Here is a 21,654-nt window from a genome sequence, read left to right on the forward strand (position 1 = left end):
TGATATGCTTACCAGGAGAAGTGGTGCAAAGCAATTAGAGGCTTTAAGACAGGTAAGGTACAGACATACAGTTTTGAGAAACTAGTACTTTACGTAGATATGTTTCTTTTACAATTGGTACTTAACACGAGGAGATTTATGTAAAAGTTTAATGCATAAAAAATGTCTCAATAAAAATGTAAAGATATGAGAAACAGTCCAGTAACACAGTACTTCTGGTTCAAAGCATTGTTTTCTCTTCTTTCATCATCACCCCCCCCCCCCCCTCCCTCCCTCCAGCTTTATCTTTATTCCCAGTAATAATCTTATGTAAATCTGTTGTAAGTTTACAAAGAAAGTTACCAAATAAATCAAGTTCGTGTCACTTCCATTTTAACAGGTGGGGTTGTGATTAATCTCCAGAGAGAGAACTCAGAGTTTAGTCAGTTCTTATGAAAAAGTGTTTCATCATAGGTTGTTTTCAATGATTAACAGCTCGCATCTTTTGGGCGTCACTCTGTGATCTGCCTCACTAAATCACCCGAGGTAAAAAAAAAAAACACAAAAAAACCAGACAGACTAAGGTACATACGGAGCACCAATACTTCGATTTCACTGTTTTCTAAGTGTTCATATTATGAAGAATTAGAAAATGTTTATTGTAATTAGAAGAATTCAAAATGAGTACTTTAACAGAGGGTGGCCACACCACGAATATCTCAAACTGTATCAGATATTTTTAATTGCAGATGAACTTACCCCGTTAAGGAGTGCTTCCTGTTGACGTTCCGTTTCTCAGACTGTCAAAGCCTCTGTATGAACTTTTGCTTCTCGCCGGGCGCAGTGGCGCGCGCCTGTAATCCAAGTTACTGGGAGGCTGAGGCTGGCGGATCGTTTGAGCTCGGGAGTTCTGAGCTGCAGTGGACTATGCCGATCGGGCGTCCGCACTAAGTTCGGCATCGATATGGTGCTCCTGGGGGAGCCCGGGACCACCAGGTCGCCTAAGGAGGGGTGCACCGACACAGGTCGGAAACGGAGCAGGTCAAAGCCCCCGCGCTGCTCAGTAGTGGGATCGCGCCTGTGAATAGACGCTGTAGTTCAGCCTGAGCAATACAGCGGGACCCAGTCTCTTTTACACTCATCTTTAAGCTACTGTCACGACACACACATCGACAGTTATCTTTAAATCACACATCAGCAACTTTATTAGCCATTTTCCTTCTTATTCCCATCAAAAACCTTCATAAAGCGGCTGCACTACTCGCCCAATAGCGCCTCCTGCTGGAGGACAGCTGAAATTACATCAGCCTCACTGAACGCTTCTGTTCAGGTTTTTATATTTTATATTATATATATTTAAAATGTAGAGGTTTATAATAACCTCTAAATGTTTTCTCCATCAACATGAGGCATTTCAAATGTCTGAAACCACTATTTTTCAAGACTTTTCAGCTCCTGCGGGACTAAAAATATCTAAAGTACATTTCAAGACAGAGCGGAAAATGATACCAGATTATTGCAAACAGAAAAAACACTGCATCGATAATTTCATTCAATTAAATTTATTAATTACACTGACTAAAGCTCGTGGTCCTCTGGGTGGTAAAGCTCGCTCATCAGTCGATAAATATATGAAGGCGCATGTCCTCCGATGTTAGAGATAAACAGTGTGATGAGCTCAGGAGGGACGTAGTCAAAAACCGGACAGTGCACATTCACCTTCGACAGGATCTCACCTGCAATGCAAACGATAAACTGTGACTTCTTCAAAATATAACTCAAGGATGTTATTCTGGGAAAGGTTCATTTGAAGGATCAACAGTGGCAGTGTTTTGTTTAAACGATACCTTCCGTGAAGGGAAGCACCTCATGTGGTGAAACAAACTTATGGAAGGTATCCTCTTCATTTGGGAACTGCAGACAGAAAATAGTTTCATCATTTGCATTAGAAGTAAATAGTAGAAATCTAAAAGACTGGAGTATTTCTTACCTGAGGCGAGAGCTTGAACATTGGAGCACAGACAATAAGAGGTGTTGAGTGGTGCTTGGCTGCAAGGGCGAGGGTGTGCGTCCCGTTGACTGCCCTCAAACCGCCATTAGCAAGAACTGTCTGCGTACCGATGATGACCTGCAAAGAGATGATCACGCTGGTTAGCATGCTTATGTTCATGGGACCATCTTTAAGTCTTCTGTGGGGGTAAATACCTTATTGACCCGTGACATTACTGCAAATATGGCAGCATCTGCAATCACTGTCGTTTCGATGCCAGCTTTTGATAGATTGGTTGCCATTTCATGTCCCTGTTAGGAGGGGAATCAATATGGTAAGTGTTTAATGTCTCTCAACACGAACAAATCAAATTTCTTTCCTCTTTGAGGTGCATGAGCTACCTGACAGAAGGGAGCACACTCTGCCACGATGACATGGAACTTGCGTTTGCGTGCGGCGTCTTTAAGGAAGGCCTCCACTGTACGTGAGCGCCCGACTGTCATGATGACTTCATTGGAGTGGATATGCTCCAGGGCCTGCATGGCAATGTTGTCAGTTGTTCCCTCTGAAAAAGGCAACAGTGACAGGAGGAAAAAAAAAAACTTTTTAAACTCATTATTTTTTCTAAAAGGGCACATTATTAAATGTAAATGTAAATTTATTTATACAGCCCTTTACAACAGTCCATTTCGGTGTACCAAAGTGCTTTACATTAGATAATAAATAAAGAAAAGAATAAGTACAAAACAATAAAATAACAGTAAACGCAATAAAATACAGCAAAATTGAATAAGATAATATAAAAGAGTCACCATTCTACTGGGTATTAAAAGCCATCTGGAATAAATATGTTTTTTATATTATGGGAAAAGAAAAAAAAAAATCACTTCCCAGTTCCTACAACCCTGACATTTTGTTTGGGCTCATGTTGGTCTGACAATTTCCTGACAGTGAGCCGTTCAGATATGCAGGACACACACCCAGTTCAGAGTGGAGTTATTCAGCCTCTCCATGTTTACCTCCACCGTTAACTTTAAATCACACAACATTCACTGCACCCCAGAGGCAGAAAGTCAAAAATCTTTTGCTTTTTTGGGCTTTGCCATTGATCAGCAGTAATATAGTTAATTTGCCGATATTTGCTTTGGAATGTTTTATATTCCTACTTTATGTTGGCATTTACCCACAACAACAGAATTGTAAGTAACTGAGAATAAAATTGCCATTCAAGTATTTTTCAATAAGCGTGTGTAAGTATGAGTTTTTAGGCTGTTTACTGTGTGTTCTCTTATACAATTACAGGCTGCTTTAAGGGTTTTCTGAGTGTAAATCAAATCTATGACAGCATAGTTGTGCAAAGCTGTACTGTCGATCTCAAAGAGGGAACATCTGCAGAAGACAAGGGTGGAGTGGAGCTGAGCGGCTCATTCCACCCATTAAAACCTGCCATGAAAACAGGGCTAAGAAGAAAGCTGCAATCTCATAATCCTGTAGCATCCTCATCAAGGCATGTCACAGATGTTTGCCTGAGACTTTAGGAGAATACAGTAACTTGTGAAAAGGAGTATAATGTTTCTCCTACATAGGTAGCTGTTAATTATATAAATCCAGAAAACTGCTTATGAAAACAAACAAAACAAAGCAACGGCTCACCCAGCTCAGTCAGTAGCTCATTGATGGCCTCTATGACGTTGGCTTTGAGGGGAGCGAAATGCTGCCTGAAGTTCTCCTCACTGAGCCCTCCAGAGGTCAGCAGCTTGTGGAGAGACTCCTGCTGGTCTGCCTCTTCACTGCTACCACGAGACCTGAAGGGAGAAAATTAACAATAAGAAGAAAATGCCGCGATGACATCACGGTGTTGTGCCGGCCATATGTAGTGGCGCGAGTCGATGCGCCAGTAGTTGCAATCTTCTCCGTCACAGAGGTGTCGCTGCTACGTGGAGGTTACCGCTAACTACTCTACAACGACGAAAGTGGAGAAGAAGAAGTTGCAGAAGTTGAAATTTCAATAGGTGTTATCATCATTATAGTCTGATATAGTACTTAGAATATTGTTATAGGACTTTTAAGTGTATTGTGTTACATTTTCTTTGTTTGTTTGTTTTGAAATAGTGTGCTTCAATGGACACACGGAATTATCGTTGCCTTTCACGTATCTGTCCTGTAGCTTCTTCCAAACACTCTTACAGAACCCTCTCTCTTTCCCCAAAGTTCTGCCAATCTCCGTCCACAAGTTCTGGGAGTTGACGTGGTCACTATGTTGTTTCAGTGCAGTGTTGTACAGGTGCCTGTACAGATGCACTTCCTCGCTGAGTCGTTTTTCGAATTGGTCCATCCGGTTTGTCGTTCTCCACGTGCGCCAAGTTACAAATTTTGACTGGTGCATGACTACGTGCCGCGCCGCCTTTTCATGTCACATTACGTTTTCCGCCAGGCGGAAATACGTCATTTTGATGGCATGCGCCGTGAGTGACGCGACAACTATAAAATAAGCTTTACACAGCTCAAAAAAATGATCATTTACAATTAGGGTAGAACTTTTTAGGCTTGGGTGGAAAATAGGGAGCCGTCATAAATTTGTTTTCTAATATTAACCGTTTTGGAAACAGGGCTGTTTAACCTTTCCAGTTCAGCGATTGATCTTCATTGGGTGTACTTCTGTTAAGCTTGTAAGGTTCCTCACCTGGCATACTCCTCTCTGATGATCTTCAGCACCCTTCTGATCATGTTACCAACTGTGGTCTCCGAAGGCTGGGCGGCAGACATTCTCCTCCCCTCTTTCCGGATTATTTCCATCAGATCGCCTGAAAAAGAAAACGTTCACAGATGCCACAGATGATGAGAAGTGAATCAACAGTAGCTTCTCTAATCTTTACACGTCTGTATAACATGGTAACATGATATAACTGAGCACAACACTTAAGTTGAGACTTCACTTAGCTGTGTTAAAACTACCATATTGCCCACTCCCATGATTCCATCCGTATCCTTCAAACCCATAGTTGACATCAAACTGTTACCAGACTCTTGGCAGCGGTTGCAACAGCTGTTCAACAGCCACAACAGCTTTTTATATCACTTTAATCATCCCCTGTTATGTCAGAATTAAATGTAAACAGAGTAGCATGAGGCACCTGCGCTGCTCCACCGGGCCTGGGCTGTAATTTTTCGGAGCAGGGCCGTCGTTTCTCGGGCTGTTTCCGCCGAAGCCCGCAGAGGTCCCGTCCCGCTGCCTCCACGCTTCAGGTTGGACAGAAAAGCTTCGACTCTCTCCGTCAGGTCTGTTTCTTTGTACGGGCCGGGCATGGTTGTTATTAAACCCGCCTCGGTGTCAGTATAAAACCTAAAAGTGCTTCCAGCATAAACTATTTCGACAAGGAAGTGCTTCCGAACTACATCCGGGTGAGTACGCTCATGCTTCTACCTGATTGGTGGACTGCTCCACAAGGTATTGCGTCAATTTTACAGTGCGTGACAGCAAGCGGCAGGGATCAAATTGCCTTTGTGCAAAACAATTTACGATTAAAGCTTTCGTTAACTCAGCACAAATGATGGCCCTGCTCTGGATTTCACTTGTCAAGTGTTTGCACAGAACACCCCGACAACCTTCGTGTTTCTCTTTAGCAACACTGAGGTGACCTGTTATGAAATCGGAGAGAAAGTATTTATTAATATAATCAGTTTTGAACATTTCTACTCCGACTTTGAATACTCTTTTAGGTAATAATATGTGCTGTTGAAAATAGCACATGTGGAAATACTTGACCGTTATGTTACTGTCAAAACTAATGTAGTCCAATGCAATCATGTTTCAGTTCTGGTTTAATTGCGGTTTCATTTGTAATTTCCTTTAAATGAACATGTCCAGTATTTTGGAGGCTTTATTTAGAGGTGCAGTATAACAGTAACTATAGTGGTGCATTATTATTTAACATCCTAATCAAAAATAACTGATTACCCTTCATGAGAAGGAATCATTCGCCCTTATATTAGCTATAGTTGGAGATCATAGTCTCATTAAAGGCTCCAGAAAACAGAGAAAAGTATTAATTATTCATTAAAAAGGTATACATTAACTATTCTTCATCTTGAAAATTATGAACCAGTAACATACACATGACTCAAGTAAATCCATCCAATATTTTTATTGAATAAAAGCCCAACACAAATTTACAAAATTTATCAGTCAACATAAAAATCATTGACTGCGCACAACGCGCATGTTCATTGTTAAAAATGTACCCAGGACAGCCTTAATTAATCCCCCTCAAAAACAATATGAATATCTGCAACCACCCACACTCATGTGACCCAAGCCTCAAAACATCTCAAAAGAAAACAACGCTGGATGGATCTGCAAGTACTGTTATTGGAAACAAGAATTCACAAGAATAATTAAGTGTACCAGTGTAAAGAGAAGGGCATATTGTTTGGATAGCTTTTTCCATTCTTGTCACAACCTCCAACCACTGCACTCCCGACAAGAGAAACTTGCATAAATATATATGTGTGAGTATTATGATACAAATCATGTGGGTGTATGAACAAGATATTTGGTTCCTGGATACTTTTGATGGGCGTTTCAAAAACAACACCTGAACATGCGAGAGCTCAAAGAAGTGACCTAATTTACAATTAATAGAATATCTCTCTGCCAACTCAAAATCTCCCAGAAATATACCAGTAGAAGCAACTAAGTGGCAATTACGATATGAAAAACTAAGGACAAGGTTAAATTTAGCTACTGAACATGTATGCAAATTAAGTGACAACACAGAAGTTCAGTGGTTGCAAATTGTCTTAAAGTAACAACAAACCACGTTTTCAAAAGAGCCTTCACTTGAAAAAAAGGGCACCAAGGATCTAGTTTTGCTTGGCATGACAAAGAATGTGTATATCAACAGAAGGGAAAAGACATTCACTCATGGCACATCCACATTCACTCAAACTGAGCTCAAAACCAAAAAGCCACGGTTCAACTGATTGACGGAATAAGTTCTTATTGAGTAAGCCGCAACATTCAAAAACAGTGCAGAAAGAAACGTGAACCGTCTTCCATGCCTCACATTACATTTCTCCCTGCAGAGCTTTTCATGTTTCAAACCACTGAATAAGCAGGTGAATCTTTTCTTGGTGCTTTCTCTCGACCTTGAAAACTAGATTTTGAGCCCCCTCGACCCCACTTGCTGTTGTTTGCTGAAGCTAGTCCAAGGAGGGTGGATGCTGGGATGTGTTGGCTGACCGGCGGGCAGCGTCCCTCGAGGCTTTGAGCCGGAGGAGTCGCTCTACTCGATCAGCTTCTTTGCCTTGAAGAAACGCCGCAAGTAGAAGACCTGCCATGTTGCCAGCCCGATGAGACAACACATGGAGAATACACTGAAGTACAGCACGCGTGTGTTGGTGGACTCTGAAGAGGTGAGAGAGATGAGTCATGTTACTGAGTTAGACTTTTGTTTACACATTAAATTACCAATAAAACTTCATTAGTTTTCTTTCCTTCTTAAGAAAACAGACCATTTGCTATCAGTTAATAGTAAGAAGATCAAGAAATTGCTCCTCAGTGATCAGGTATGTGCTGTGCCTTCCTACCATTGGTGTCCCGCATCTCCTCTTCTCTCTTCTTCATATAAGCAAAGTCATTCACGATGGACTCCGACAGGTCTTCCAGTCGCCTCAGCTCAACCTCAAGAGGTTTCAGCTTTTCCACTTTTGCGATCTGGAGGGACAAAACATTGGCTACTGAAGCAACGTAAAGACTCGTACGCAACCGGCAGAAATGGGTAAAGCAGCGCATCATTTGTCCAGCAGGGGTCACTCTTAAGCTGCGAGTGTGTGAAACAGTGTGTTAAACTCTGTCCTGCATTCCTGCTCACATGGAAGGCGAGAAGGCTACCATTTGAACTCTGTGTGAACCGGAGCCATCATACCCGAGATAGACCGTTTTGTGGCGAGCTCACAGAGAACAAGTCAAAGGTTTACATCATATCAATGTTCAACTGTTTTAAACTAATCATTTTAGATTGTTCAGAATATAAATTTGGGTAAATTCACCTACATAACTTGGATATTCTCCATTATAGCACAATCCTCCTTTCTGTTAAAACATCTATATGATAGAAGCGCCAGCGATCAATTGGCATGTACAGCTTATGAAGAGTTAATCTTAAGTGACATTAAATTTTGGAGACTGGAGAACCAAATCTTAGACAACCAGATCATCCAAAAGGAAAATTCACAGTTTTACAGACTGAAACTCTTGTGTCAGTGTTCGACTTTTCAAGAGAAAATTGTCATTGCACAGAAAGCTTTTAACAGAGATTAGAGCCACAGAGACTGCGATAAATGTCAAGGGGAAATAAGATAATACAAGATTAAACATGGATAATATCACACACCGACAAGAATCCATACGTGAAACAAAGGCAGGAAACGCTTCCATGGCAGATGGAAACTAATGTCAGCGATAGCTGGGTTAAAGTAATGGAGGTCCTGGGTCAATGGTGTGTTTCAAGGTTTCTTTTGACTCCAACTCTATGTTTGGAAAAACAAAGTGTGCCAAAAGGTTTCATTTTCTGTGCATCGCAGCTTTCAAAATTACTGGAAGGTAACAACAACTGGGGTAAATGCTATGGTCGAGGATGCATCTGAAGAGTTTGTGCCGCGCTGACTGATGGTCAACATAATTTGTGTCACCATCAATATTCCTTTTGTGCACCCCGAAGCTGCACATTAGTTGACTGAAACGGCAAAATTTGGAGAAAACTTTGAGATTCTCCAAACTGAGAGTGCTCTGACCACCACTGTCACAAAGGCAAAGTGCAGACCACCTCTTCTTAGACCCTCCCCAACATGTGTCACTTTTGTCTGCCTTTTTTATTTCACTTTTGTTTGACCAACCACGTCTTAATATGCGTGTGTACTCTGACCCCGCAGGCGTGTGCTACTTAGTTTTGTGGGTTTTCGGTCTCATCATCGTTTCTTTCTTTTAAATAAAACATCCAAATCACAAACACAAAGAACCCTATGGTCCACTAGTGCTCATTATATGCGACTATTAAGCTAAACTATCCGGTCAACAGGTTACCCCTCAGTCCGTGTGACTGACCACTTTTCCATAAACATGTATAAACCCCAAAAATATCTAATAATGTTAGTTTAATATTTAATTTCTCTTTGATCTGGAACAAATTGACCTTAATTATAACTATAAATGTTCAGCAGGTCCAAAAAGAATTCAAATTTAAATAGCAAAATGAATAAGCAAATGCTTGCATTTGTCAAGCTGAGATTTTATGATGAAAAAAAAGGACTCTTTTAAGTAATCCCTTCCACTGAAAACCTTGCAAGTTTGCCCAGAGTAATGGATCCACTGACACAGGCTCCACACGCGCAGCTTCAGCGCCACACGCCTGCCCACAGACAGGAATGCCCTCGCAAGCTCCGGACATCCGCCGACGCATTCGTCTCGGTGAGCAGAATGGAAGGTTCGCACATTATGTGTGGGTGGGGAAGGTGATCCTCAGCTCAGTGATTTATCACTTCAGCACTTCTTGAGATTTGCCGGAGGCAGACACATTCTCAACGGGACTCCAAAAAAAATGCTATGATGCACAATGTTAGGTCACGATATTTTCTGACGTAAACTGGAATCATTCTCACACTCTGAAGAAAGGCAACAAAGGCACCATTTATGCTGCAATAAGAAGCGAGTAAATGAGTAACTGGACCCGATTAACAAACTTACTAACAATTATTGATTTACTAGAAAATGATTCTGGATTTATTTCAGTATTGAGCAGCATTTAAAGGGAAATGGTTTACATATCTTCGGTATCTTTTCATTCTATCTAATAAAATGCTGTTAAATGAGGGATGTTATACCAACTAGAACTATTTAATTTACTCTAAATTTAAGCACCAGCCAAGATTTCAATCACCATTGAGAATATTGGCATTTGATTAAAAAGACCCTTTAACTTTCTAATTAATCAAGCGGGAGGACTCAAAAACAGTTTCCTAGAAAATCCCTGCAGCATTATGGATTTCCTACATGCAGTGAGCTCATCTATAATGCACTCCTTATTTTACATGTAGCTCAGTCCGCAACAGCAAGCAGACACTACAGCCACCCGACTCTTACCTCTTCGTAGTTTTTGGCCTCGACACCATGCTTCATGTCCAGATTGACCAGCTGGTCAGGCACTCTTCCAGTTCCTGCAGATATTCATATTGAATACGTTTCAGTGGAATTCAACACAGGGTTGATATAATGCACTGTGCAAACACAGCACAGTTGTTTTCTCTTCATTACTCAAGATGTCTTTAATGTTCTTCAGAGCCACTGATCACATAAATACACAGATAAATCATTTCTATCAAGCTGCATCTCCATAATCACACAATTCACAAAAATCTTATTGCAAGTTATTTATTGCACATGTCTATTCCTTCTATTTGTCTAAGATTGCCTCCAAACTAAATGCCTTTGGTGTATGCATACTGACATGATGTATAATGGAGTTTTCTGTGAGCTGCAGGGTTGTTAGGATTAACACACTTACCCATGGGCGATTTGCTTTCAAAGCAAACTTCAAACATGTCATAGTCCTCTGTGGTGAATGCAAACTTTCCTTTTGTTGCATCTTCCTTGGAATAAAGAGTGTGGCTGGAAGAGTCTGTGATCTACGAAGTTAGACAAAATGAGTTTATGAATATAAGCTGAGCAGACTGGTAGAGAATTAAGTGATTTGGGGTAATTTTTAAAGACAATCGTTTTTGTGGTTCAAGGATCTCCAATGCAAAGTTTACTTTCACTTAATTCCTCAAAATGCCTGCGAATTAAATCATGTCGCACAGCCAGTGTTTTGCAGTCATAACATCTGTATACATTGCATACAAAGCATTGAACTGACAGCTGTTAGAAAAAAGGACGTCACCATCTTTTCATAAAGGCATTTCTCTGTCATGTTACAATGGGTCGATAACAACGTGAAGACCGACGCCCTTGTCTCTTATAAGAGGACAAGCTTGAGACCTGCTTAGTTTTAATAATTTATCATACAAGCTGCAGTTGACGTGTTAGTAGCTAACGCCGCTAGCTTTTCTTAGCCAGCTGAATGGACGGAAGACTGACGTGTAACAGCAGCAGAGCAGACACGATTACACCAATGAGACCATTCCCAATAAAACACACAAATATTACTTAGTCAAATGCGCACAATTGGTGACAGAGCGAGTGTCTTTTTCTTGGGTAATTCTTGTTCGAGTGAAAAGGCAAATTGCGTTCAATTAACCTGAGAGAAAAACGTTAGCGAGTGCTGACGACTGCTAGCTTATTAGCTGGTAAAACCAGGAAGACGAGGTATCCGGGCCTTGCCTAGCATCAACGCTAACAACAGCTGTGACACATTTCACTTGCTGACACTGACAGTCTAACCGGGACTTATTACAGGAAACGACTTGCATTTGTAGTTGCTACATGGCTTCAGCAAAGTCGCATAGAGAAAAAAGCTTTTACGGCCTCAGTAAACTTGGTCGAGCTCAGCGTAGCTGTCCGCAGGTCTGTGCTCACCTTCAGATGAGTTTTGGTGTTCGCCTGTTCGGTGATCTCATACTCCCCCGTGACGAGGACGTCTTTATGGATCTCCTCTCGTAAACACTTTCTTGAGTTGACCGGTAAAAAGAATGAAATTGAAAACACCGATTCAATAAGAACCGGTAGCAGCAGTAACGCAGTGATTCGAGCCATGGCTACCAAAAACCGACCGACCAACCAGCCCGTGCCAGCTAACCAGCTTAACGCCGAGCTACAGCGCACACAACCGGCCTCACGTTGAGCTCCAGCGCCGCCCCCGGCGTGGAGTGTAAACTGCGCTCCGGTCCATCCGCAAAGTCCAGATGTCATGGACATCTTTGGCCCTTTAAAGTTTTTGACACATGGTTAATTTTCAACGTATGAAACATACTAATCGGTTGTGGCGTAGTGCCCAGTATATGAGGGTATACATAGTATACCTACATCTAAATCCCCTCTGATGTAAATCAGATTCGGGAGTATGCTGAAAAAGCATGTTTTTTTTCCACTGATGACAAAGACATGAACCCTCCTAACCCTATGTTTATTTTAACGTACTTATTTCATAATGATGATTCCTCCTTAAGTCAAGTAGCAAATACTTAAGGTGGTAAACTTAATGATTACCTATTAAATTTGCTGTTGGACGTGCCATTTTGAAAAATAAAATATCAGGCAAAGAGCATACCTACTTCTTCAGGTGTGACTGCATCACTGTTTATCAGTCATCGTGATGAGATTAGAGCATGGAAGCGATCAAGCCTTCGTAAACAGAGCTTGAAACTTTGCAAAATGGGAGAAAACGTCCTCGGGAGGAATGTTTACTGTGGTGAGGACTGTCTTGTAGAGAGGAAAAAACAGATTGCAAGTATGGGGCAGATTATATGTTGTTCTGTCGTAAACCAGAGGGAATAAAAACTGTCTCCAGATGTTCAGGTCTTTGTGGATGAGTTTAGCCATTTTTAAGGAAAGAATGTGCACAGAGACATGCTAGTACCTGCACATTTTATATTCATCATTAGAATAACAGGCCCACTGGGACACTCATTGTTATTTTTTTTATTTCTTATTCTATATGAAACTTTTTCTTGTGCTGCTAACACAGAAGCTCCACCTCTTGCTGCTGCGAAGTCCCTGTTTTCCTTCATTATGCTCGTTCGTGGAATGTGCTGATGTTACGGATTGTTACGAAATTGGGTGCACATCTGCAAAGACTCAATTTGTCTGTTAGAACTTGTTTTAAAGAAGAGGAGGCAGCTCGGGTGCAGTTGTTACAATGCGGCTTGGCTTTCAGATTGTACAGCCCAAATCTTCAGCATCTCTGAATATGAATAGCTTGTTATAAGGTCATGAATATCTAATATTACTCATTTTCACATTATTCGACACCAATGAAAATGTAGGACTAAATGTAATTTGCATTTCCACCTATAGATCACATTAGATTCGGGCTCCATATGTAAATGGATTCACTATCAATGTTTCGACCCTCATGCCTCGTCCTTTCTACACAAAGCTTAAAAGACATCCCATGCATCTCCACTCTTATCTCAGGGATAATTGAGCGCCAAATTTGGTAAGCAAAAGGAGAAACAGTTTAAAATCTTTTTTTTTTTTCATTACAAGTTAACTGAGCCAACCCAGTGAAATTCTTCTAAGGCAACCATAATTGTTGCACTATTCTGGTGGGAGTCTTACATAAACTGCTGATTTTTTTTTTTAACCTGGGTCCCCTAGTGGGTCTGAATGGCCATTTTTGTGAGACTAATGTTGAGTGGCAGTGTGTGGGAAGGCTTGTGCAAACACATCAGTTCAAGGTAGTTGAAACCACAGCCCACTTTAATTTATTCTGCAGAATAAAGGGCAATGTTAGATGGGAAGTGGCTGATCTGATTCTGAAACAGTCAAACTGCTGCCAGTTGTCTTATTGATGACTGAATATTTTATGAAGACATATATTTTGTAATTGCATAATGATCCTTCCGGATTACTAAACAGACATACGCTGTGTTGGCTGGGGATATTTTGAACATCTCAAAAGCTAGTGTTTTTCTCTCAACAGCTCATGGATAACCTAATTATATATGATGTAGCTGTCCAGTTTCCAGGGAAACATCCTTGTTACTGATCCCATGAGACACGACGAGGACACGCTGCTGTGAAGAGAGTCTGGCACTAGGTGAACAGTAATTATCGGCCAGCAAAATCTCTCCAGTATTGTAGCTCAGCATGTCAAATAACCTCCAAGAATAGCATGTCACACACTCGCTGTGCTGCAGAGCTTTCAGAGTGGAAAAGAAATCTATATGTTTTTTTATTTTGAACTATTCTGAAATAAAACTAACACATTTAATCACTGAACCCATTTTTTTGTGTAACCATTTTTCAGAGAACTACAATCCCAAGACATATTTTGGGGACTCATTGTGGGTTAATTATTTCACCTACAGTATGCAGCCTGTACGCCACTAGAATTCATCTCCCTATTGTTTGACCAACCTTTTTATTACCTCTTGGCTCCGTGTCAGAATTGCACACTTGCCTGACTTTCCAGCGTAGACAACTTCCTTAAAAGTAAATGCCTGCTGACGCAAGTGTCTACACACCCTTCAACTAATTGCTGGCATTCTATGAGTGGTGCTCGTTATCGCTTCCAGATACTGAATGTATAAACAAAATGAGAACTGTGCCCAGATAACGGCACGCAATCCAGACTGAGTTCAGACATAAAACTGCAACTAATAACACACAGGCCTTTAGAAATGTCTGCATTGTGTCAGATGAACTTACTCATGGCCATTAAACACAGAAAAGAACCTTGTACAGATCCTAAACTGAGGTTGCAACATTATTTGCTGCTGTGGAGGGGTGATTTGACTTCACTACTGAATAACTGTCACCTTGTCCCTGCAGACAGAACATCGACCACGCGGGGAAAACTGAAGCATTTGTGGTTTACGAAAGCTTTCATTTCCTCTCTCAACAGAAGAGAAGCACCAGGGGATTGGTTTCTGTGAAAACAAAGCTAAGCCTAGCTGAGCACTTGTTGTCTTGGCTCGAAGGCGAACTCGGCTCTTTTATCGTAACCGTTCTCTCAATTACACAGAGGCAGGGATGTCTGTCTGTCTCGTTCCCGTCTATCCTCTTATGCTCATCATTTTCTCCTCTCCTCTCCTCTCCCCCTTGCTTTATTTTCCTCCTCTCTTTCTGTTGTCGGCGTACGCTGCCTGGTTACTCCCCTGGGTTGCAGCACCGACGCAGGTTGGCGTCACAGTGGTCTAATTTTACTGCTGTTGATGCTGATGTTAAAAGAAGCAATAGGCACCTGCTATTTCTGCAGCTACCCCATCTCCCTGGGATCCGCAAATAGATATTAATAGATATGTTTGGCACTGCATGGTCGCACATAGAAGCTTGTCGTTTGTTTTTATTTTTTTATGAAGAAAAGGAGCTTCTGTTCAAGTGCAATGGAAAACAGATACTCAGAATCTGGCTGTTATGCAACAGCAACGATCCAGCAAAACAAGAGGATCTATTAAAGCACAGGTTCATCAAAGCTTTTTAGAAGTCTTCTGCAAGCACGAGCAAGATAGTCCGTAAGCTTTCTGGTTGAATTACACCAACTGTACCAAACGTGTTAGATTTCAGGTTGGGCTTTGGATGAGCTGGCCTGTGTCCACACAGGAAGTATATATCTGATAGTGTGTTGCACAAAAGGGTGTGACCACACTGGAAGGGCTCAAACGTCACTAGCTGGTTAGTTATTGTGTGATACTAGTCTTCACAGGAGTGTGTCCCTTACACACCCACCACACAATTCCTGTGCCATTGGGCAACCTGCCCTCTGGAGATTCTGTACATGGTGAAATACTGGTAAAAAGTTAAATGAGCAGGTGAGGTAAGCGAGTGACAAGTACAAGCAGAGGAGAAACTGCAATTAAAAAAGATGAGTGTTGCACAAATGGAATCATTTCTTTGCTAAGTGGAAAAAAACACAAGATTACAATGACAATGAACTGTATTTACGAACACAGCTATAATAGATCAGGTTCTCTGCAGGCCTTCACTTTTAATATATGATGGATGCACAAGCGGTGCAAAAGAACACTCATGGTCAAGTGTGTTTTCAAATTAGATCAGGAGATCACCATATTTCCAATTAGATATCTACATCTGTGACCTTTTCATAGACGTTTTCATGAGCTGCTGCACATCAGCTTTATGTTGAAGCAGCTGCTTGCAAAAGAGGTGCATGTAAATAATGATCTTTTACGTCAGTTATTTTACATTTATCAGAACTCTTTTTGCTTGCACCGCGCTTTAACGGCTCGTCTCTGACTGACGTGTGACAGTTTGACGTGTTCACACGTTGTAAACTGCACCAACTCCAGAACGCCGACGTAAATCGTGGTTGTAACGCCGCTTTCGGATCCTCTTGCGACTCCTCTCGTGCGTGTGCGTGCGCGTGCGCGGCAGCTGTCTCGCAACGACTTGTGGCCTCGAAAACGGAAGCAATGCAACAGTTCTTCTTCTTTTCAGTGGACACGCCAACAGTTAAAGGGGCTTCCACTGCGAAGGAAACCTGGACACAAAGACGCGTCTTTTTTAGACGCGAAGAACATGTCCGAGCCTCTCGCAGCGCTGTCCGTCTACTCTGCTGCAGTCAGACGGCAACAGCGGCTCCCAGTATAATTCTATATTTGGGCGAGGAAGTAAAACGTCATCACGCATGCCTTGCAAATTAGAAAAAGAAAAAAATGGAAAGAACGCACTGACGTAAGAGCCCTGACGTACACTTAGCCTTGGCAACAGACGGAACAATAAATAGAGCTAGTGGAGGTGCAGGGAAAAATACTGCTATCCCTATACAGGCTAATTTTAGACGTGATCATAATTGTCTTTTGAAGGCTCAGGTCTCAGTTTGGCTGTTCTATCGCACATATATTTTGAGCGTGAAAGGAGGGGAACAGATTCATTCACACAAATGTCTGAATTTGAATATCTCTATGTTTTATTTACAAGTCTTACAAACAACATTTGTCTATGCTTTCGATGTAAAAAAATAAATTGAAATTTCATAAATTAAAAGCACTAATGTTTTCACAGAAAACCTTATACTCCGATAGACCACTCAGACCATGGTTAAGACAAAGCACGCCAGTTTTAAAGGTTCACAAACATTTCACATTCCATTGACCAGAAAAAACAAACTGGGTAAAATAATAACTATTGCTCCGAACACACATCAATACACAACGAGTTTTGTATCTAGCACCATGAAATCATATAGGAACTCATAGAACTACTAGTTGGTATTAGTTGAAACATGCTTATTAACTTGCTACATTGTTGTAATAGGCAAGTATAGATAAAGGCAGATAAAAATCATAAATAATTTGCTTCCTGGTACAAGTCCGCTCCATAGCCCTGTGATCTGCACATCTATCTCACATGTCAAGACAATGTGCCTGATAGGAAGAATTCAATCTTTCAGGAAGAGTCTTTAAAGAGCCAGCAGGGTTGGTGAGCTCAGGGAGTCAGACGACTGATCGTTGCTGTTGCTTCCTCTCCTGTGTGCAGTGCCACAAGTGGGGAAGGTATCAGCCTCTGGAAAGGTGAACGCAAATGAAGACGTGTAGGTGGTGCAGGCTGGAGTGCAGGTCACAACAGGTGTGCACAGGGGCTCAAAGTCAGTGTTGTTGGTTGAGGCATGAAGCGGCTCCCAGTCCTGACTGGTGTAGAGGGAGTTGGACAGGTCAACCTCTGGCACTGACCGGGCTGTCTCCATCTCCGTCTTTGCCAACAGATCCAGGGACTCCTCCAGGACGGAGGCCTCCAGATCGGTCATCTTGACCGTGCTGTCAGAGACGATGGCGGTGGAGAGGATGGAGCTGTTGCTGGAGAAGATAGAGTTGGAGGTTGAGGTGAAGGTTGGCTGGCTGGAGGTGATAATGGAGGTCTCTGGCTGGGAGGTCACGGCAGGAGAGAGGCAGGAATGGGTCGAAGAGATGGAGGACATGTGGAAGTCCATCTCCAGTTCGGAGGGGATTTTGCAGATGGGTTGGTGGGCAGCCAGAATGAACTCAAGCCTTTCCTTCTCCTTCAGCAGGTTGGCAATGTCATTCTGCAGACCGGATTTTTCATCCTCCAGCTGATCAGTTTCCTGCCAGGGAGAGAGAAATAGAGGAAGTGGCATTTAGTTGGCTGTTGGATCCCACTGCTATTAGCTCTGGCAGCAAATACATTTTGATGAGCGACAGTAAATCTGGTGAGATACTTACAGCTTGCAGGGTGTCTGTGAGCTCTCTCCTCCTGTTGCGGCATTTGGCCGCTGCCTGCTTATTTCTCTCTCTGCGAACTCTTCGCTTCTCTTCCTCCTCAGAGTTTATCTGCACATAAAGGAAGCAAAAAAAGTTAAACACTCCAGCTCTGTAAATGTACAATGAAACTGAAAATGATTATGTAATACTTGGGGTACATGATATGCTCTTAATCACCTGTTCTACTCTGCCCCTCTTGGTAGAGCTGTGAGTTCTGGATGCTGCAGACTTCATGGCTGATCTGGAATAGGCAGGGCTGGGGCTCAAGCTGTAGGGCTGAGCTCTGTGGGAAGGGGCCACCGAGGAGATTAAAGGCTGGACCATCCACTGCAGATCAGGGCTCTTCGAAATAGCTGTGACGGTGGGGATGAAGGAGGCACTTGATGCTGTCAGGTCAGTGAATTCCTGGAGGAAATAAAGCAAAGATCATTAGGACGTTTATCTATTTATTTATCTTATTTGCAGCAGAGGTTCTATGAAAAGCTGGACTGTTTAAAAATATCTCTGTGATGTCAGCTATGACGTTTCACGCTCTCTATGGAGTTTCCAGGTGGATGGATGAAGATTGTCTTGCGCTGTTTGCAGGCAGGTCAACATGCTATTTCAAGTACAGCTTGACAGGAGCTGCACCTCTATGTTACCTCTCCTACATCTGTCACTTACAAAACTTGTATCTAAGATGAATGAGCTTGAATATTTAATGAATGTTATAATCAGCTTTCGCCCATCACAGCTAATTCTTCTATGCAACAATACATTGCAACGTCACATGTAACGAGTGCCTACTAATGATATTTGACTTGACATACCTGAGACTGGGGGGAACCCATGCTGGAGTAAGATCCTGCCGGAGACGGGTAGTATCCCAGATTGTCTCCCCCAGACGGGGAGGCGGTGCTGCAGCGGGAGGAAGAGTCGCACTCCGTGTTGAAAGCGGTGAACATCATCGTTCCCAGAAGAATAAAAATACACAAGCAGGAAGATCCAAACAAACTATTCTGAAGGTGGAATGTAAACTTGGGCTGCGGAAAATCCCTCCAGTAAGTTTGTTAGAAACTCTTTAAGGTACTGCTCCCGTTTTCCTGTTGTCGTTGCTGTGCTACTCAAAGTTAAAGTGCCAACTCTGAGAGCTCAGAGCGCTTTTATAGAGGAGCCTTATAGAATGACGTAGGGAAAAGGGCGTGTTCCGCACCGGACACACCGTGTGGAGAAAACCAACCAAATACTCACATGACAACGCCGAAATAATATCCTATCGCTCTTATTTCAGAACACCCGGTTAAACTTGACAACTTTGAGGCATCGTTTTCTATATTTTAGTCGCGAAAGCGAAGAGTTTAGAATATTATTAAGGCTGCTCTCAAGAAATGGAATATTCCAGAAACGGGATCCCCGAAACGTCATTTACCATATATGGTGCATCCTGTAAAAATGGGCGGATCTTGATGGGAAATGCACCATCTGAGATTGGCCGGGCAGCGACCTGACGTAATCTAAGACAACAAACACAGAGGCTGTTGTGAACGCCGCGGAACTGGGTTGATGGTCAGTAAAAGTGCAACTTATTCACAAGAACATCAAATATGAAACCAAACAACCAAATCAGACTGTTCTGAACTAAATGTACCAAACCGATGCATAGCATTTAAATAGTTCACTAAAATGTTTTTTGATTTTTTTCCAACAATCCACGGTGTCTGTCCCTGCTGTCCCACTTTTTAAAAAAAGATATTTAAAATGAAAATCTCGTTTATTTTACCTTTTTATTAAATCCTTATATACTGCCTAGTTTACTCACAGAGCAGTTTATGAAGTGAAACAAACTCACAGCTACAGTTGTAGTTTCAGCTTCTAAGTTGTTTATTTGGCACATGCTTATAGGATATATGCCTTAAAAAGCAGTACATTGTAATATACCGAACAGTGATCAGTAAACTGTTAACTACTATTACTATTACAAAAAAAACAAACAAACATTTTAGAGTAATGAATTAGATAATAAATAATGGGTTCAAATATTAAGATAAACAAACCGTGTGAAAGTGCTATAAATGACTTTTTTACATTTTTAAATATGTTTTTTCTCTGTATCTGCAAAGCAAAGAAGTTAGTTTATTTGCATGGTTCACACGAGTATGCATGATGCAGTCCAAAATAGCTCCGGGAGCTTACAACAAGAACTTTAAAAAGTGCATGTCAGGGCAAAAGACGCTACACGTGTGTTTTCTACCCGGAGGCAATACTTGTACCTTCTATGTGCAAGCTAGACAAGGGTGTGTTTAGTCGCAGAGTGAGCTGATGACTGGTTTACTGTGTGTATTTTTCCACAACAGCAGTTCGAAGCAGGATGAACACATCATTCTTAAAGGTCTTTCCCCTACAGCTGTGGTTGAGGGAACCCTCAGCCTCTTCCTTTGTGATTTACATAAAGCAGCTGCACGGAGTCTGTGAGATACAGGTTTGACTGTGAGCCAACATCAAGACTTTATTTGACCCTCAGATTCACTGTTAAGTGGGTTATTCTTGTGTTTCAGGAACATTTTAGTCTCATGTACACACATCACAATTTGACAGTATTCTTTTTTTGTGTGTTACATTTAAACTTGGGTTTGTAGAAGTATTTCTAATATATCAGACAGAATATAAAATATCAGACAGATAATACTGAAAGTTTGCAAAAGTCTAAAGAAATTGCATGCCCTTTTTATTTTTTACAATAGTTAAGTTTTCCTTTTCTTTCTTTTGCTACTTTCCAATGTGTCTTCCCTGAAAGCAACTCCCTAAAAAGAATACAGGCCACCTACTGTGCGGTTGTTGAAATAAAGTAGTTCTAATCAACGCCAGCACTCCATTATTTAACTTATAAAGGGTTAGTAATTATGTTATTGTGCCAAAGTGCATCAATTAAAGTTATAGGACTCCCGTTTGGTTTCCCGCGCTCTTGTTTTGTTGAACATTACGGGTCACCATAGCAACGCCCGACCCCTTCGCGTCAGTGACGTGCTTGTTTTGCATAGTAACGAAGATCGTTTACAAGGAGTGTCACTACCACAGGAAAAAAAAAGTTAAACCGGATCTTCGGCGTCTCCCTTGGAGAGGCCCGCTTACATACGTCATGACGCCGGCAGATGAGCCGAGAGGCGCGGTTCCAGGAAATAACCTCAGAGTGAGCCATCTGTCTGACAAGATGATCTCTCTATTGGAGCCCGATGAGCAGCGGAATGACACAGGACACCAAAACAACCTTTGTGGATTGTTTGAGTTTAGTTTTCTGTTTGAATTGTTGGCAAGGACAGAAGCTTCCACTCCAACTACGCTGATTGTTTGTTTTACTCTTAGGTGCCCCCCCCCCCCTCCCTCCCCTCCCTCCCCTCAGAACATTGCATGTAAAAAGTAAGCGTTTGCATTTAATTGTATAGGGATGGATGAGGGGAGCCAAGTTGCATCGTAACAAAGGAGGATAATTCATATGTAAATAATACAATATAGTTCAAGGTAGTGTTAGATGACACATTGGTGCGTCGATAGTTAAAATATTCTATTTTGCCTAATTTACATAAACTTTGAACGCTGATGTCACTCAATCTAAAAATAAACTGCGGCGCATTCACGCTCAAGTTGCTCTGATGAAAGCGACTCGTTGAGCGGTGGTGACAGGTGCTTGATGTTATGTCCGACCTTTGAACTTTTCTGGTCTTGGGCCGCCGGCGATTGAATAGAGTGAAGCTGCCCACCCAGTGATCTGCCGGTAAGAATGCAAAGGGGGAAAAAGCCCAGAGGGGGCTGCGACT

At 41.9% G+C, this 21,654-nt stretch overlaps 3 protein-coding genes across 3 annotated transcripts; all 3 read right to left on the bottom strand.

Moving 5' to 3' along the window:
- Positions 1-1,545: 1,545 nt before the first annotated feature.
- eif2b2 (eukaryotic translation initiation factor 2B, subunit 2 beta) lies at positions 1,546-5,386 on the bottom strand. The gene is made up of 8 exons (XM_072361865.1): positions 5,104-5,386; positions 4,653-4,773; positions 3,623-3,774; positions 2,371-2,534; positions 2,185-2,280; positions 1,970-2,107; positions 1,827-1,893; positions 1,546-1,715 (listed from the first exon to the last, which is right to left on the bottom strand). The coding sequence occupies exons 1-8, from the start codon at positions 5,273-5,275 to the stop codon at positions 1,558-1,560; spliced, it is 1,068 nt and encodes a 355-aa protein (XP_072217966.1). The 5' UTR covers positions 5,276-5,386; the 3' UTR covers positions 1,546-1,557.
- Positions 5,387-6,099: 713 nt separating this feature from the next.
- On the bottom strand, positions 6,100-11,782 carry tmed10 (transmembrane p24 trafficking protein 10). The gene is made up of 5 exons (XM_072361866.1): positions 11,541-11,782; positions 10,531-10,651; positions 10,110-10,183; positions 7,559-7,685; positions 6,100-7,376 (listed from the first exon to the last, which is right to left on the bottom strand). The coding sequence occupies exons 1-5, from the start codon at positions 11,715-11,717 to the stop codon at positions 7,255-7,257; spliced, it is 621 nt and encodes a 206-aa protein (XP_072217967.1). The 5' UTR covers positions 11,718-11,782; the 3' UTR covers positions 6,100-7,254.
- Positions 11,783-16,532: 4,750 nt separating this feature from the next.
- On the bottom strand, positions 16,533-18,976 carry fosab (v-fos FBJ murine osteosarcoma viral oncogene homolog Ab). The gene is made up of 4 exons (XM_072362294.1): positions 18,673-18,976; positions 18,041-18,268; positions 17,825-17,932; positions 16,533-17,706 (listed from the first exon to the last, which is right to left on the bottom strand). Exons 1-4 carry the CDS (start codon positions 18,808-18,810, stop codon positions 17,047-17,049), a joined length of 1,134 nt encoding a protein of 377 aa, XP_072218395.1. The 5' UTR covers positions 18,811-18,976; the 3' UTR covers positions 16,533-17,046.
- Positions 18,977-21,654: the final 2,678 nt, after the last annotated feature.

The sequence above is a fragment of the Leuresthes tenuis genome, unplaced genomic scaffold (assembly GCF_036924035.1).
Source record: "Leuresthes tenuis unplaced genomic scaffold, fLeuTen1.0.hap1 SCAF_13, whole genome shotgun sequence".
NCBI classification, from domain to species: domain Eukaryota; kingdom Metazoa; phylum Chordata; class Actinopteri; order Atheriniformes; family Atherinopsidae; genus Leuresthes; species Leuresthes tenuis.

Excerpts from the sequence above, each read along its gene's own strand:
- eif2b2 (XM_072361865.1), bottom strand. The coding sequence starts at position 5,275 with ATGCCCGGCCCGTACAAAGAAACAGACCTGACGGAGAGAGTCGAAGCT. Across the intron at positions 2,535-3,622 it reads TGAGCTACTGACTGAGCTGG|AGGGAACAACTGACAACATT; the intron begins GTGAGCCGTTGC and ends TGCCTTTTTCAG. Across the intron at positions 2,281-2,370 it reads AGTGTGCTCCCTTCTGTCAG|GGACATGAAATGGCAACCAA; the intron begins GTAGCTCATGCA and ends CCCTCCTAACAG.
- tmed10 (XM_072361866.1), bottom strand. The coding sequence starts at position 11,717 with ATGGCTCGAATCACTGCGTTACTGCTGCTACCGGTTCTTATTGAATCG. Across the intron at positions 10,652-11,540 it reads ACACCAAAACTCATCTGAAG|ATCACAGACTCTTCCAGCCA; the intron begins GTGAGCACAGAC and ends CTAACTTCGTAG. Across the intron at positions 10,184-10,530 it reads TGAAAGCAAATCGCCCATGG|GAACTGGAAGAGTGCCTGAC; the intron begins GTAAGTGTGTTA and ends GAATATCTGCAG.
- fosab (XM_072362294.1), bottom strand. The coding sequence starts at position 18,810 with ATGATGTTCACCGCTTTCAACACGGAGTGCGACTCTTCCTCCCGCTGC. Across the intron at positions 18,269-18,672 it reads TGGGTTCCCCCCAGTCTCAG|GAATTCACTGACCTGACAGC; the intron begins GTATGTCAAGTC and ends TATTTCCTCCAG. Across the intron at positions 17,933-18,040 it reads AGAGGGGCAGAGTAGAACAG|ATAAACTCTGAGGAGGAAGA; the intron begins GTGATTAAGAGC and ends CTTTATGTGCAG.